Source organism: Centropristis striata, chromosome 15, assembly GCF_030273125.1.
Source record: "Centropristis striata isolate RG_2023a ecotype Rhode Island chromosome 15, C.striata_1.0, whole genome shotgun sequence".
Classification (NCBI taxonomy): domain Eukaryota; kingdom Metazoa; phylum Chordata; class Actinopteri; order Perciformes; family Serranidae; genus Centropristis; species Centropristis striata.
In genome coordinates this window covers 25,886,373-25,903,092 of record NC_081531.1, presented here as the reverse complement: position 1 = coordinate 25,903,092, position 16,720 = coordinate 25,886,373, and the positions used below count along the sequence as shown (strand labels likewise).

Sequence of the window (16,720 nt, the reverse complement as noted above, 5' to 3'; positions counted from 1 at the left end):
ATCATCACTTCTATGTAACATCTACTGTTGACCTGCTGTCTCCTAAAAGTCCCCTCTCTTCCCTAAAACGGCTCCATCGTAGGGATCGATAGAGTGTAAGAAATTAAATGAAACCAAACTTTAATGCAATAACTGTGACTCACTTGAGTAAGAACATACCGGATGTTTTTTCAGCACGTCATACATTGTTTGTGGAAGTGTAATAGCGTAAAATTATCGAGCGTGTGACCATATTTGGTCTGTCTGAAACTCTCGTCAGAGGTATTGTTATTTAAAGCAGACTGAGTCACACAGGTGTTACTCCACCCTTCAGGTGAAACTGAAAAAAATGTGGGGGATGAAGAGGGAACATACAATAAACAATAAATAAATGTTTCGCATTATGTTTTCTTTAACAAGATGCTGATATAGTGTTAAACCTGTGTGTCGTCATGCATGTGGAGGTGCATGCAAAGCAGTTTAATGTGATTTCTTTAGTTGCAGTTAGTGAGACAGGTTGGTTGGAGGGGGAGGGGAAACAGGTTATGTGTTTGTGTCGTTTGGGGGAGTGGAGCCTCAGAGCTGCGGCCCCTCCTCCCTCAGAGAGGAGAGCATATTTACTCTTGTGCTCTGACTCTCTCCCATTGTGCAAACTCACCTGCCTCGCCTCCATCACCGGAGACAAACGGAGAGAGGGATTACACAGAGCTTCATTCCTTCACGATGGTGTCTGCTGGGCTACAGATCCTGGGCGCAGCTCTGGGGATCCTGGGCTGGATCGGCGCCATTGTCGTGTGCGCCATCCCCATGTGGAAGGTCACCGCCTTCATCGGGAGCAACATCGTGACCTCGCAGACGTCCTGGGAAGGCATCTGGATGAACTGTGTGCACCAGAGTACAGGCCAGATGCAGTGCAAGGTCTACGACTCCATGCTGGCGCTGCCTCAGGACCTGCAGGCCGCCCGCGCCCTGGTCATCATCTCCATCGTGGTGGGCATCCTCGCCATCCTGCTCAGCATCGCCGGCGGGTCGTGCACCAACTGCGTGGAAGACCCGGCGTCCAAGACCAAAGTGGGCATCGCAGCTGGAGTCTTGTTCATCATCGCCGGCGTGCTCTGCCTCGTCCCCGTGTGCTGGACCGCACACACCATCATCCGAGACTTCTACAACCCGCTGTTGGTCAGCGCCCAGAAGAGAGAGCTGGGCGCCGCGCTCTATATCGGGTGGGGGGCCGCCGCCTTGATGCTGATCGGAGGTGGCATGCTCTGCTGCAACTGCCCCCCCAAGGACGAAGGCTCCTACACCGCCAAGTACACGGCTGCAAGATCTGAGGCCTCGGCACCGGCGTCCGGCAAGGACTACGTCTGAAAACTGAGCTGGAAGTCAGTCAGTTAATGGGACAGAGGCACTGGTGCTACTGGGTTGTGAGTGTTCAGGATTTCACTTGAGCAAAAATAAAATGTTTTTCTCCTCATGAGTGTTTAAAGGAAGTAACCGGCGAGAAAAGAACCACACCCAAGGAGGAAATTCAGTTTTAACACAGTTATTTGTACATGTTTGGCTGTTAATATTAAGTCTTTTCTGAGTAGTTTCAATGTTCTATAACCTCATTTTAAATGCTGTATGTGGGTCGTTTTTATAAAATATGTGTGTCACTAACACTGTAAATAAATATTTTGTTTACAAATAAAACATCTCTTGTGTTGATTTTTATTTTGTGGTTTTAAAATTGAACAAATAACTCGTATTTATTAGTGAGCACAAAAAACAAGGATTGTGGTTTTTTTTCAAACAAAAGCAGCCTTGCAGTGTTTGTGAAGCATCTGTTGTCTGACTTTCCTGTCGATCAGGTTTAGGTGTGGCGGAGAACACAAGAGGCAAGGTGGCTGGAAACTGGTTTTTCAAACTGTGAGCCTGCAGGCGAAGCTGTTTGGACTTCAGCCTCACAGAAACTGTATTTCATTCTGAAAGAGTAAATATGAAGAAGAAAAAAACTGCCAGTGTGAAATAGTCACAACCGGTCCCTTTGATCTTGTCAAAATCGACAACATTTCCTTCTGATTAGAATTAGATTAAACTATTTTGCGACCCAAACTCAAAGTTAACACAACCAAGACTCCAAAAAGGTTTAAACGCTGTGAAACATTAATGAAAACAGAATTCAGAGATTATTTACAATTAAAAAAACAAGTACAGTTTTCAGTTGAATATATGTCAAAAACTTTTTGGGGCTGCTGAGATAATGTATGTTGGAATGTAACAAAGTATATTTACTCAAGTACTTTTGTGTACATTTATGTAACTTTACACTTCTACTTCACTACATTTTGAGGCAAATATTGTACTTCCCACTGCACTAGCTGACAGCTAAAAAAGAAAAGAAAAAGAATCAACTTAAAATGATTTATGATTTATGATTTATGACTTATGATTTATGACTTATGTATTTTTTAAAATAAACCACATAAAAATGCATCACATAGTGAAAATTAGTCTTAAATTCACTATAGTTATATGCTGCTTACATAACTGCATCAATAATAATAATAATCCAATAATATATTTGGAATATATAAAACTGAGTACATTTTCTGATACTTTTGTACTTTTACTTTGGTAAGTTTTGAATGCAGGACTTTTATTCATAGTGGAGTCATTTCACAGTGTGGAATGAGTACTTTTACTGCAGTAAAGTACTCTGAATACTCTAAATACTTCTTCCTCCACCGATTACTGAACTGTTTTTATTTGAATTTGCTACCCTGAACTCTTGTGTTTACTGAAGGCTTGAGAGTGTGAGAGAGTGTGTGTGTGTGTGTGTGTGTGTGTGTGTGTGTGTGAGTGTGAGTGTGTGTGTGTGTGTGTGTGTGTGTGTGTGTGTGTGTGAGTGTGTGAGTGTGTGAGTGTGTGTGTGTGTGTGTGTGTGTGTGTGTGAGCCCAGGTGGGTATCTGAACCCATTGTTCCAGCTCTCTGAGTCTTGCTGGAGGTAACAAAGCTTGTATGTGTGGGGGACAATGACCAGAGAGAGAACAAGGTTTGTGGCTATCAAGTGTCGGCTTTCCTCTTTTGTCTGGCAGCACAGAAACTCCACCCTGAGAGTCTGAAGCACACTGAGAAGAAGTTTTCTTCTCACAGCGTCCGATCGAGCCAACACTTCTCCACTTGGCTCAGCAGTGGCAGCGTATCATGGCTTCTCAGGGCCTGCAGATCATGGGCGTGCTGCTGGCGTTCATCGGCTGGCTGGGCACCATCATCACCTGCGCCATGCCCATGTGGCGGGTCACGGCGTTCGTCGGGGCCAACATCGTCACCGCCCAGACCATCTGGGAGGGCCTGTGGATGACCTGTGTGGTGCAGAGTACGGGTCAGATGCAGTGTAAGGTCTACGACTCCATGCTGGCGCTGCCTCAGGACCTGCAGGCCGCCAGAGCCATGGTGGTCATCTCGGTGATCGTCGGCGTGTTCGGCGTGCTCATGGCCGTGGTCGGAGGGAAGTGCACCAACTGCATGGAGGACGAGACGGCCAAGGCTAAAGCGTGCATCGTGTCCGGGGTGGTCTTCATCATAGCTGCCTTGCTGATCATGATCCCCGTGTCGTGGTCGGCCCACGCTGTGATCCGGGACTTTTATAACCCCCTGGTGACGGCGGCACAGAGGAGGGAGCTGGGCGCGGCGCTCTACATCGGCTGGGGCGCTGCCGGGCTGCTGCTGCTGGGGGGAGGCCTGCTCTGCAACAACTGCCCCCGCAAAGATGGCACGCGGCCCTACATCCCTGCCAAGTTCACCCCCGGGAGAACTGCATCCTCAAACGTGGACTACGTGTGAGTGTTCGGGCTTCGATTGCTGCTGAAAAAGTGTCGTGATGTTAATGTTCTCAGCAAAAAGATGATTTTTAAATGCATAAATTGTAAAACAATCAAACCTTGTTTTTGTTCACCTTTGTATCTAAAGAAGTTTGTTTCAGGCTGCTTCTAAATATCCCTTTAAGAAGTATTCTCTGGACTAACTAAGTGAATTAATCTTTTAAATGTCTCATTTTGTTCTTATTGGTCTTATTCATTTTACCTATTTCAAAATGTTTTCTTAACTTAAAACTGCCAATGTTTTGAGAAATGCCTTCGTCGTTCCTATGTCTGTGTTTTTTCATTTGATATAGATTCATATTGATATGGTTGTTATAACTAGGTACATTTACACAAGTTCTATAACTGCCCTACAAAGTTTAAGTAACTAAACAAAGGGTAAAACTGAGAAATGTGTAGTGATGATGTAATTTTTATGCAAAAAAAGATTTATTTGACATTTGACCCCAAAAATGTATTTACTGCGCTCTGGTTTTGCATCGCTGTAAAAGGTTCTAATAGTAATGCAGTAACTACATTGTTGTTGTCTTCCATCAGCTTTTATATTTTGTTTTCAGTGAATAAACATTTTCAAATGGAATTTGTTATGAGTGTATTTAAAAGTGATTCAAAACTGTAATCAAAGATTTCTGTATTTCAGACTTAATATTAAAATGTAATGTCTTGATATAATTTTATCTCACTTTTTTTTACTTATTCACCACCTATACAATAATTCCCCTATCAAACAAACTTTAGATTTTTATGATTAGTGACTTCACTATTCAACACAATAAAGAAATACAAGGCTACACTGAATCACAGTCAAAGCAGACTACTTTGGTTTTGAGATGGATTTTGTAGTTACTGCAATTTTTATAACATAATTTCTCTGTAATTAAGCAAAATCCAAATCTAAAACTTTGTCACAAGATAAAACTGACATCAATGAGTTCTTTTTTAGTCATAACTTAATTTTGACCAGAAATGTAGTTACTGCAGTTAGACTTTGTAGGGCAGTATACTTAAGTATAGAGGTATTTGTACTTGAGTATTTCCATTTTATGTAATTCTATACTTAATAATTGTACTTTTTACTCCACTACACAGTTTTAGTTACTCCACAAATGAAGGTGTTTCCAAACAAAACACTGCAACAAATTAACGAGCATCTTGTGAATCATTTTAGTAATTTTTAATAATTTCATTATGAGCTTCTCATGTGTGAGGATTTAATGCTTTCATTTGAATCATTAAAAATGTAAGCACATATACTTTATTTGCGTATTTCCATTTTATGTCACATTATATTTCTTCTCCATCACATTTTAAAGGGAAATAATGTACTTTTTACTCCACTACATTTAGCTGACATTTTTAATTACTTATCAGGTCGAGATTTAACATTAAAAAACATGATGAAATTATAAATTAAACCTCATAAGAGTATATTAGGTAGTTAAAATGAGCCCTTGACTACAATACAATGCTGCAAAAAAATATATATATATAAAACATTTTGCATAATGAGTACTTTTACTTTGGATGCTTTAACTTCATTTTCTGATACTTTTGTACTTTTACTTGCTTGTTTCTCATTTATTCTGTCATCTTTGTGCTTCCTGACATTTGGCCTCCGGCGAGAATTAACAGATATGTTCTGAAGTGATTCACCAGTCAGTTTAAAAATCTAAATATCTAGATTATACATCTTAAAGTCAGGGAATGTTTAAATAAGAATATGAACATCACTGCAAAAAAGAAAAGTTGGGTGAACTCAAAATTCCAAGGCAACAAACTTCGATAAAATTTTAAGTTGGACAATTCAACTAAATATTTTAAGTTTTGTTTTTGAGTTTGCTCAACTCTGAATTCAGATTTTTGTCAACTCAACTGTAAGTTGTACCAACTTATAATTTTATTTTTCATTGGTTTTTTCATTGTAATAACTTTTAATCCTTACTTCTGCTAACTTCTGCAATGTGCTGAATTGGCACGATTGTAACGCCGCTATGAAATGTCAGCTAATGTTGCGACCACAATTTTGAGTTAGCATTGATACGCTAATGGCTACTCTTGTAGCTGAAACAAGCAGCGCCGCTAGTATCAGTTAGCCGCTAGCATCAGTTAGCCGCTAGCTTTTGCTAATGAATTTCACCGCTTTCCTGCATTTCACAACAAAGAAATAAGAGTTAGCAGAACTATATCCCTTGTTGTGAACCCCAATTTAAAGATATAAGTAACAACAACTCACAAACTTGTTTTTGAGCAGACAACTGGCTTCCTTTGTTGTGCTAACTTACATTATTACCCTAAATGTCAATAATTCATACTTCCAAGTTTTACCAACTTAAGTCACTGTTTAAGGCCAAAAAATACAAGTTGGCTTTTTTGCAGTGATGTTCTTATCTTGCCCAAAGCCTGATGTTCTGAGATGTTTAATTTCAGGGGTTTATTTCAAATCATAATCTCACTAAAAAGTTGCACAAGGATCTTTAATCTTAGAAATGTTGTTGCTAAACCTGATATGAGCGAGAATTCAGTATATATGGTTGATTTAGACAATATCCGCAGTTACTCAACTCAAACAATTTAGAGCTTTAAAGTGACAAAACAGCAAATTCAAGCACCATAAATGTGTCTTTTTTTAAGTAGATTTTTTTTTGTGCCTGACATATGCTGTCGGTTTCTCAGATGTGGCTGAAAGTTGCAACATTTCTCTAAAACTTAATTTCCACACAGAATAACTGTTTCGAGTTGTTTTATTAATAAAGACTGAAAGTATGCATGACTAAAAAAAGACATTATATTGTTTAGACTGCTGCTAAAAGCAAAATTATTTGGATTTTCAGGAGTTCATTTTAATACTGCAAATTTTGAGCTTGAAATGATGAAAGTGACAAAAAACAGCACAGTACAAAAACCCATTTGTCTTTTTGTAGTAGTTTTTTAATGAAACATTTCCTTTTTAAAGGCTGACTATAGTGTCAGTTTTTTTAGATATTCTTTTTCACAAATGTGTGTCTGAAACTGGCAACATTTCTCTGAAACTAGGCTACGTTATTTTCCACACAGAATAGCTGTTTTAAGGAGTCGTTCTATGAATAAAGACTAAAAGGATGCAGAACAACTAAATACACACGTGAAATATTGTTTAGACTGCTGCTAAAAACAAAATTATTTGTATTTGAGGAGCTCATTTTTTAAATGAAGTATTTTTAGTCGACTGTGTGATGAAACATTGGTCACTGCTGTTTTTTTTTTTTTTCACTTTTTGGAGTCTTGGGCTATTTCGTCCGCTTTTGAATCCTTTTCATTCTGCCTGTATATGCAACTTAAAAATGTTAACAATACTATGTTGATATAGTGTTTTATCAGCACAACCTCACCTATATGATCTGATAATTATTTTTTCACTTCGACTTACTGGATTAACATTTTGAACCACATAAAACACAGCAAAAAAATCTGATTTTGAAAATGTTTTTTTTTTTTCTTTTCAAAGCACAACCATGCTCAATGGAGAATTTTAAAAGTTGCAAATGTGAACAAAAGTGGTAATTATAACATATAAGACATAAAATGAGGATAACACACACACACACACACACATATATATATATTAATCAAACTTTAAGCACAGACCTGATCCAGATCCTCAGATTCCCAAAGCTTGATTCATTACATTTATTCCGAATTCTCCAAAAGACAAACCATTCAGAATAACGTGCAAATGGATGTTGTTTAACAATGTATGGATTGTTTGCACATTGCAAATTAAATTAGCTGTTTTTAAGGGAGTTTTGAATGTGTTATGTAAATAGTGCTTCAGGGTGCTTGTCAGCTTAATGTGTGAATGAGTTGTGCATAAATATCCATTGTAACTATCTTAATTCCCCCCAAAAAATTTAAACACAGACATTATGGATTTGCAGTACATGATCACAGAGTAGGCTGTAAATCAAATTTTGAGCATAGAGATCTATTTCAGATCTTCAAATACCTGAAGCTTGATTCATTTCTTTTATGCAGAATTCACCAGTAGACACAAACAATTCAGAATCACTTGCACTGAGTGCTGCTTTTGCACAGTGCATGTATTGTTTGCATATTACAAAATTAAATTTGCTAATTTTTAAGGGAGTTTATTTTTTAATTATTTTTTTTTCACAATTAATCAACAGGTTACAGAGGATATGCACAGAACTCTAACCCCCACAACTCATATTCCCTCACATAGGGTAAATCAAAATACCTCTAATAATATACACAGAAACACAAACTTGCCAAAGTCAAAAACTTATTAGAGAAAGCGAGACCCTTTCCAATCTTAAACGGGGGGCTGGTCCCTTTCACACCACTCAGAGAACCAAAATAATATCCAAACCTATACCCTCAACACACAACGTCAATATTTCTATCCTAAATATATTTTACTTTATCTCTGGTCATGGAGTTTCAAACCAGTACTTAAAGGGGAAGTTGACAGCAGGGCTTTGTTTTTGTTGTGACGTCATGAAAAAGTCATGTAATTTGATGACGCCACTGTGACTCCAGAGGGTTAAACGTCAGACATAAAGCTCTTCTGTTCTCATGTTTGTTTTTCCCCATGCTCACTCTGCACCTGCAGCAAACACTAATAAAACTGAAACTGCTCTGTGTGATAAGGCCTTCAGGAATTCATGGGAGTTGACTCCAGGGAATTTACTGTATCTGCCTGAGCGGTTTGCTCCACTGCCCCCGTATTAACATGGTAATTTACAGTTTGTGTCGTTGCTGCCAGAGGCAACAACACCGTGTGTATGCTCCGATTCAAGTTGCTAAGGAACTGTTTGATATGGCCAAAGAATGGATATTTACTCTCTGCACAGTGCCAGCACATCTGCCAAGTCCTGTCAGCTCGATATATCCTGAGCCTCTTTAATAGCTTTCCTTTCTTTTTAGACATTTGCAACTGAAAGTAGTCTAAGAAGACAAACAATGCACAACTATAACTTCTCACTGTTGTCTGTTTGAATTTTTGCCATTTAGTTGTTTTGAGTAAAAGTAGCAGTATGATAGAAGTCCTGCATTTCTGATGTAAAAAGTACGGTAAATGTACTTAAAGTATTAGACAAAAGCAAGATTATAGTTAATGAAAACTAATGAAATAATGAAAACTAGAATTGAAAAAACATTTTTGTTAACTGAAATAAAATAAAATAAAATTTTAAAAACAACATCTGAAACTGTATTGTGAGGTTACAAAAGTAACTTAAAGTGAATATGTCCTTCGTTTTTGTCTTTGTCAACTTTTTTCATACATAATCCAGTGTTTCTATCCGAGGATTCTGTTAGTGAACATGCAGGAACACATGGTAAATATGTTTACTGAGACTGGGATGTCTACACTCAAACCAAAATTCAAAACACCTGGAACTGTAAGAGTTAATAACCTTATTGGGGCTGAGATGGATAAACCAAAGGAAATAAAGGCAACATTTATTATGACCTCTTTGAATCTGGCACCCAACACATAGCCCATTACAAAAAACTAAAACTAACACTAAAACTAATAACTAAAACTAAGCATTTTCAAAAACTAAAAACTAAACTAAAACTAGCAAACTCATTAAAAAAAACTCAAACTAACTGAATTTTAAAACAAAAATTCTCAACGAAATTAAAACTTAAAATGAATGAAAACTCCAAAAATGCTAAATTTAACCATTTTATGAGGAAAGGTCACAAATGTGTAAAAATGCTGCTTTACATCTTTAGACCACACTCTTAAAATAAGTGGTGCTGTATTGAAACTTTTACTTGAGCTCAGTGTATAAAATGAGCTGCTGTGACCTCTAGGATAATCACAGCCTCATGAAACTTTACAACCACAAACTAGAGACCTAGAGCATTCAGAGGATGGATGGCTTTACACATTATGTTGGCAATAAGGGGCTTTCTCAGCGTTTCTGAGCGTTTCTGAAACCAAATCACAGCTTGGATTTTTCTCTGGTGTTCAAGGTCTTGGTGTCTGAATGTGGGATTTTTTATTTTTTTTATTTTTTTTAAATCAGTTCCAAAGTATAAACCTTTTAAGACTTTGCACCAAAGTTAAATGTATGGTACAGATGTAATGAAATACCAATTTTATAATTTAAAAGTGCATCCAGAATTTTTAGTTTTTATCTTGCAGAAAGGCCTTATAACATGGATTATAATTACAAATTCAACTAAAATTCATTAGCTGTCAAACACTGAAATCCTGAAAAATAATTTGAGTTACCAAAAGCAATTCTATGGTGTTTAAGGCCTTATCTCTTAGGTGTCCTAATGTGAGATTTAACAGGAATTCTTGACCATTTTTATGAGTAAAAAAAAAAAAAAGTAAAATTCAACACCAACTGTGAGAAACAAATTGTAGCCCCAAAACTGCTGCAGCAACTTATGAGAATGGACTTCATATACTGATGTTCAAAACCTTTACACTTTGATAATCTTAACCAATTGATTAATTTATATTCAGATTTATGAGCAACTTGAAACAGTGCTGAGCTGCTGTCTCCCCCTAAAAAACAAAACCATCTGTAATAAACCTTTACAGGCAGTAGTTATTAAAATGGAAACTTCAACGTTTACTTAAACACAGAACTTTATTTTCCACCCGATGAAGTTGAACAAAAATCACTTTATTGTCTGAATGAAAACAAATACATGATTCTGAGACTGAATTAGTGTTGAAATTATATCACAGAACAATGTAAAAAAATAAACGCTTCGATCCTAACTTGCTTTATTGTAACAGGACACAGTCTGCTGGAAACAAAAGGCCAGCGTGTTAGTCAAACAACCAGTGAAGTTAGACAATTATTCAAATCACACCTGATACTCATCAGGTCTGTTCTGTATGTAAAGTCACATGTTCAAACGCTCAGACGAACTCCTTCCCCGGCGTTGTGGATTTGGGTGCAGAGTACTTTGCTCCGTTATATCGACCTTCTCTTGACGGGCACTGGCAGCAGAGCAGAGCGCCTCCGATCAGCAGCAGTCCAGACGCTCCCCAGCCCACGTACAAACACGCTCCCAGCTCCCTCCTCTGGGCGTCCGGCACCAGGGGGTTGTAGAAGTCCTTTATGATGGTGTTGGCAGGCAGAGACACGGTCACCAGACACAGAGCTCCACTCAGCAAGAAGAAGACCCCCCCAGAGATGGCCACTCTGGCTTTGGTCGCCTTGTCCCCGACGCAGGTGGTGCACTTCGCTCCGACGACAGACAGCAGCAGGCCGAACAGGGAGAAGAGGATGGAGATGACCACCATGGCGCGGGCGGCCTGCAGGTCCGGGGGCAGCCCCAGCAGCGAGTCGTGCATCTTGCACTGCATCTGGCCGGTGCTCTGCACCACGCAGCTCATCCACAGGCCCTCCCAGATGGCCTGAGCCACCACGATGTTGTTCCCAATGAAAGCAGAGACTTTCCACAGGGGCAGCATGCAGATCAGGATGGTTCCAATCCAGCCGAGCACCGCCAGCCCCACGCCCAGGATCTGCAGCCCTAAAGACGCCATTCTCTCCTTATCGTTCTTCGGTGCTTCACTCTTACTGAAAGCTCTCCCGCCGCAGGGAAGTTCTTTTATACGACCCACAGATGGCCCCTGAGGAGCCCCCTCCTCTGGGTGGGCTTTGGCTTCATGGCTCAGATATAAACATCCATCACGCAGCTCAGAGCGGAGGCCCTCCGCCGCCTCAGCAGAGCTCAGACCGTGTGATTCAGTCAAAAGCCTGCAACTGTTACGGTCTGAGGTTGGAAGAAGCTGCTGCAAGTCCATTACCATCATTTCATTTTAACAAAGTATGGACTTTGTTAAAATTAAATGCCTATTAAAGTCCATACTTTATCATGCATTTCATTTGAACAAAGTCCATACTTTACTCACATTTAATCAGTTTAATCTAGAACAATGCACCGTGAGACTTTTCTCAAGTGCCAACATTGCAAAAGTTAAATGAAAAAGGCAAAAGAGACTGAATTTCATATTGAAACCTGCAAGGTTGATACATCCTGAACCTCTTGTTTAGCAGAAAAGCATTAAATTAAATAAAGCATCTGCACTAACCAGATCCTGTTAAAACATTAAATTCTGCTCCTCAGCAACACTGAAGCCATGATTGATTCTGCTGAGACAAACAGTCACGTGACAAATATTCACTGAAAATCTGTTTACACAGAGCAGAGAGGAGAGGACAGGACAGGAGAAGCTGGAAACATGACAATACTTCATTATGTACATTTGTGACACTTGGAAAAGAGTTCTTATATAAATTCTATTAGGAAATTCAACTTGCATATGATTTCTGTCATAACTGTTATTCTGCACTAAGACAGGGGGGTTAGAGGGTTAACAAGTTTTCACTGGGACCTCAATTAGTTTCAGAGCTTTCATTGTTAAATTAACCTTGAATTGCATTCCTTACAGAGGAATCCTGGACACAAATGAATGGTTAGCGTGTGGATGTGAGGCTCGGTCCATGCAAGGTAAGGTAAAAATACACAATCACTTCTCTTGCTTGTGTATTTGGGACACACTTGGAGGGATTCCCTGCATGCACACGGTACTTGATGACCCCGTTTCTCGTCCCACAAAAAGGCTTTTCAATACGGCTCTCTAGAAATGCAGTGACTTGTGGGGTCATCAAGTCTCGTTTCAAGTTGCCCTTGTGGTCGGGGGGCCTCTTGTGACATAACAGCGCCATTTGTGTTGCTCTGAAACATGTGAGAGTGGCCCTCAGGTGACCCCCTGACACTGATCACCCATCAGCTTCAATCAGGCTGATGGGTGCCAGCACAGGAATATTTCATACGCAATATTAAAAAAAACAAAGAGGTTAAAAGGATAAAAATGACAGGAGGCATTTTATGCATTAAAAATGTTTGCCTTTACTTGTGAAAAGAGTCAATTTTATTTAACCAAATAAAAACAAATAATTTTTACTGCTTTACCTTCACTAGTCGAGATTCAAGGCTCACAGTCTGTTCCAACCTGCAGAAATATTAACATAAAAAACCAACTTTATAGAGTGAAAATCATACTGTAGATTAAGATTGTATAGTGGTTTTTAATCAGTGTTTTAACTATTTATCCCCCTGCTTTTTAAAACTGTTTTTAAGAAGCCTTGGAGAACAGAATAAAATTTGTTCATTTGCTTTATTTGTGTAAAAAAAATTGCAAAAGCATGTCTAAGTGGTATAAATATCATTACTTTAATTTTTAAGAAATGCATCTTAAATATTTTTATGATCTGGAGATTTAATTAATTGATGAAGTTAGTCATCAGCTGGCAAGTTGTTGTTTTTTGCTTTTGTTGCATAGATGGCCGTTTTATTTAAAATTTTATCCATTTATTGTAGTTATTCTATTTTGCATGTATTATTGCTGAGATATAAAACAGTTAAATTCTTTTGAACAGTGAAATGTCAATAGAATTTTTTTTTCCCATTAAAACTGCACGATAAAAACAAATTTAACTAATTACATGTATTTATTATCCATGTTGTATTTCAGCACAATATAATTAAATTATTATGAGACATTATTATTAGAGATGGTGTTAGTTGTTCTATGGAAGAATACAAAATACAAGCTGTTGATTGTAAAATTAAGGCAACTTTGTTTTCCAACAACAAAACTTTAAATTTAATGTTAAAGTGAATTTAAAAAAGTAAAAAAGTGAGTGACAAGTCTGGCAGCAAATAGTCATAATAAAGTAAGAAAACAAGTTATTCCACGGATATATGTTTGTTTGTATACAGATATTTACTGTATCTGTATTTTTTGATACATGTAAAATAACTTACAGCTGTTTATTATTTCACGGTTGTTTGGCAACTTTTACTGCCAGACCGTTTTAACCGAATTAAATTTTAAAAAAAAATGTAATATAGTGCAGTGCAGTTCCAGGGCTCACATGGTCTATTCCAACCTACATGAATGATTTTAGTTAATGGGACTCAGGAATCCGTGAAATAGCCACAGATTCGCTTAACTCAAAATCCGTGGAATAGCCACGGAATCACTCAAATTTCCGTGAAACTGACACGGATTTCGCTACAATGCAAGTTTGTTTTTGTTTTTTTGTTTTTTTATATTTTTTTTTTTGGCATTTTTATGCTTTTTATTGAAAGTGATAGAGTGAAAGGGGGTGATAGAGGGGAAGACATGCGGCAAAGGGAGCTCAGGCCGGATTCGAACCCGGCTCCGCCGCAGCAAGGACTCAGCCTACATGGTAAGCGCTCTACCAGTGTGAGCCACCGGGACGCCCACAATGCAAGTTAATGACAGTCATATCCCGTGGCTATTCCATTCCATAGAAAACTCTTACTGTTTGTTTAGTTGAAGAAAGCAACAGGCTGAGAGGAGTGTTGCACGTCGTCCTCTTCATGTAGAAAAAGAAAAAGAAAAAAAGAAAAGAAAGCCTGTCTCTGTTGAGGGTGCTTTAATGCACCAGCCATCAGAGCAGCTGAGGCTCATCAGGTGGAATCACTCAGCCTGATTGCTGCACTGGTAAAAGAACATGAAATAAAGTGGTGAGCAAGCAGTCAACAATCAAATATAATCAAATAACAAAAATATAACGGTTTCTACAGAAACTTTATAGAATTTGTTTTCCATGTTGCAGAATGAAAAATCATCACACACACTTTAAATAAAACTATGTTCCTGAGACTTTTCCTAATGTTTTGAACATGCTTCATTCATCATTTATTTATTAATTAGAGAAAAACGGAATATTTCAAATAAATTAAACATGCATGTGAATTGGTGGAGATATTTCAGGATTAAAAGATGCTTTTTAAAAATAAATGTATTTGAAGCAGAACACACTGTAAAAAATGTCTGTAGATTTTACGGTGAAAAACTGCTAAACCATGACAGTAACAGACCGTAAAATGGTAAATGGGTTAATTCAGTTTCAGTAACAATGAATGCATATATCAGCCAAAATAGTATTTTTTACATTTTATTTTTAATTTTGTACATTGCTCCACTGTAAAATACACTGGCACCATGTCTGTAGCAAAAAATATACTGTAATATATATACAAGCCATCATTTTTGCATTTATTTTTTGTAAAAAAAATACTTTCTCACTGTTAAATGTACTAAACACCATATCTCTAACAGAAATATACTGTAATATTTAATTGTAAAATCTTTCATGCGGCTTAAGTATTTTCCTCTTAATTATATGGCAAAACAGCGTTTCTTTTGATGAAAAAACTTTTTATTTTTTACAGTAAAATATGGAATAAAATAGCAATCTTAAATGTGAAATCAACATTGCTAATATAAGTTAACCGTAATATTACAAAAACTTTCACCGTATTTATTATGGTAAAGTTCTGGCAACCACAGCTGACGTTTTTCTTACCGTAAAAACAACAGTTGGTTTTTTTTACAGTGCATTTGATATTGAAGCAGCTGCAGAAACCCCCACATTTCAGCTTGAGCAGGTGTTTTCAATTTGATTGTGAACAACCAATCAGGAGAGGCCAGAGTGGACTGTGTGGGTATAAGAGCTGCAGGGGAGAACTTGGATCCTTGTGGTTCTTTACTGCTGCTTCTGCTCACTGACAGACAAACAAATATGGCATCTGCAGGTCTCCAGATTTTGGGGGTCTTTCTGGCAACTGTTGGCTTCCTGGGCGACATCATCATCTGCGCCCTGCCCATGTGGAAGGTGTCCGCGTTCATCGGGAACAACATTGTGACGGCGCAGACCTTCTGGGAGGGCCTGTGGATGAACTGTGTGAAGCAGAGTACAGGTCAGATGCAGTGTAAGGTCTACGACTCCATGCTGGCGCTGCCTCGGGACCTGCAGGCCGCCCGGGCCCTGGTCGTCATCTCCATCCTGGTGGCCCTCATGGGGATCCTGCTCTCCGTCGCAGGGGGGAAATGCACCAACTGCATCGAAGACGAGGACGCCAAGAGCAAGGTAGCCATCTCTGCGGGGGTGTTCTTCATCGTGGGCGGCCTCCTGTGCCTGATCCCAGTGTCCTGGTCTGCACATGTGGTCATCAGGAACTTCTACAACCCCATCATGAGTGATCCGCAGAGGAGAGAGCTCGGCGCTGCGCTGTTCATCGGCTGGGGATCGGCCGGAATCCTGCTGATCGGAGGAGCACTTCTCTGCTGCCAGTGTCGGCAGCGTTCTGACAGCAGATACTCGGCCAAATATTCCGCCCCGCGCTCGGCAGCCAGCGGAGCCTATGTTTGAACTGACGGCATGCTTTAGAAAACTGGACCAAACCCTTTAAAAGTGATTTTATGGTTTTAACTTGGCTTTCAGATGTTTTACTCATTATTTTTAATAAATTAACCTTTCACATGATCACTGCATTGTTTGTTTTTTGGAGGGCAAATGCACATGTGTTAATGTGAAGACAAAGGATTTAAGATGGTGGTTTGGTCTGAAAACTTAAATTGACTGATTTCAATGTAGTGTCTCTGCAGTTAACTTGGTAAGCTAAATTTTTAAACTCTAATTCTACCTATACACTTTGAAAGACTCCCGGAAGACTATCAGCTCACATCTAAAGACAAGTGTTGACAGTTTTTAGTCACAGACAGACCTTGCAGGGTCACTTTTTTTTTTTTAAGACTACAATTAATTTCTTTTTGCAATTTTTCCCATCATGCTCTTAGTAAAAACTTAAACTCGTAAATGGAGGAGAAGCAGCTTTTGGCTCCAGCTGCTCTAGTGTGTGCAGTGCTTTGTGTTGAGAAGAAAACGAGACGACAAAATGCCCCCTCAAACCTGAAATTTGCTGACTTCAAATGTTGACTATATTACAGTAAAAATGGATATAAGGGAAATTTTTGAAATGATATAAATTTCCTATTTAATTGTATCAACTTTCATTT

At 38.6% G+C, this 16,720-nt stretch overlaps 2 protein-coding genes across 2 annotated transcripts; one reads left to right on the top strand and one right to left on the bottom strand.

Annotated features, from left to right (window-relative positions):
- The first annotated feature begins 687 nt into the window (after positions 1–687).
- LOC131986229 (uncharacterized) lies at positions 688–16,187 on the top strand. The gene is made up of 8 exons (XM_059351081.1): positions 688–1,168; positions 3,219–3,800; positions 6,617–6,633; positions 10,737–10,870; positions 10,951–11,248; positions 11,407–11,600; positions 12,275–12,333; positions 15,310–16,187. Exons 1-8 carry the CDS (start codon positions 703–705, stop codon positions 16,071–16,073), a joined length of 2,514 nt encoding a protein of 837 aa, XP_059207064.1. The 5' UTR covers positions 688–702; the 3' UTR covers positions 16,074–16,187.
- On the bottom strand, positions 10,437–14,256 carry LOC131986598 (claudin-like protein ZF-A89). Its single transcript, XM_059351633.1, has 3 exons — positions 14,178–14,256; positions 12,799–12,838; positions 10,437–11,585 (listed from the first exon to the last, which is right to left on the bottom strand). The coding sequence occupies exon 3, from the start codon at positions 11,363–11,365 to the stop codon at positions 10,733–10,735; it is 633 nt and encodes a 210-aa protein (XP_059207616.1). The 5' UTR covers positions 11,366–11,585; positions 12,799–12,838; positions 14,178–14,256; the 3' UTR covers positions 10,437–10,732.
- Positions 16,188–16,720: the final 533 nt, after the last annotated feature.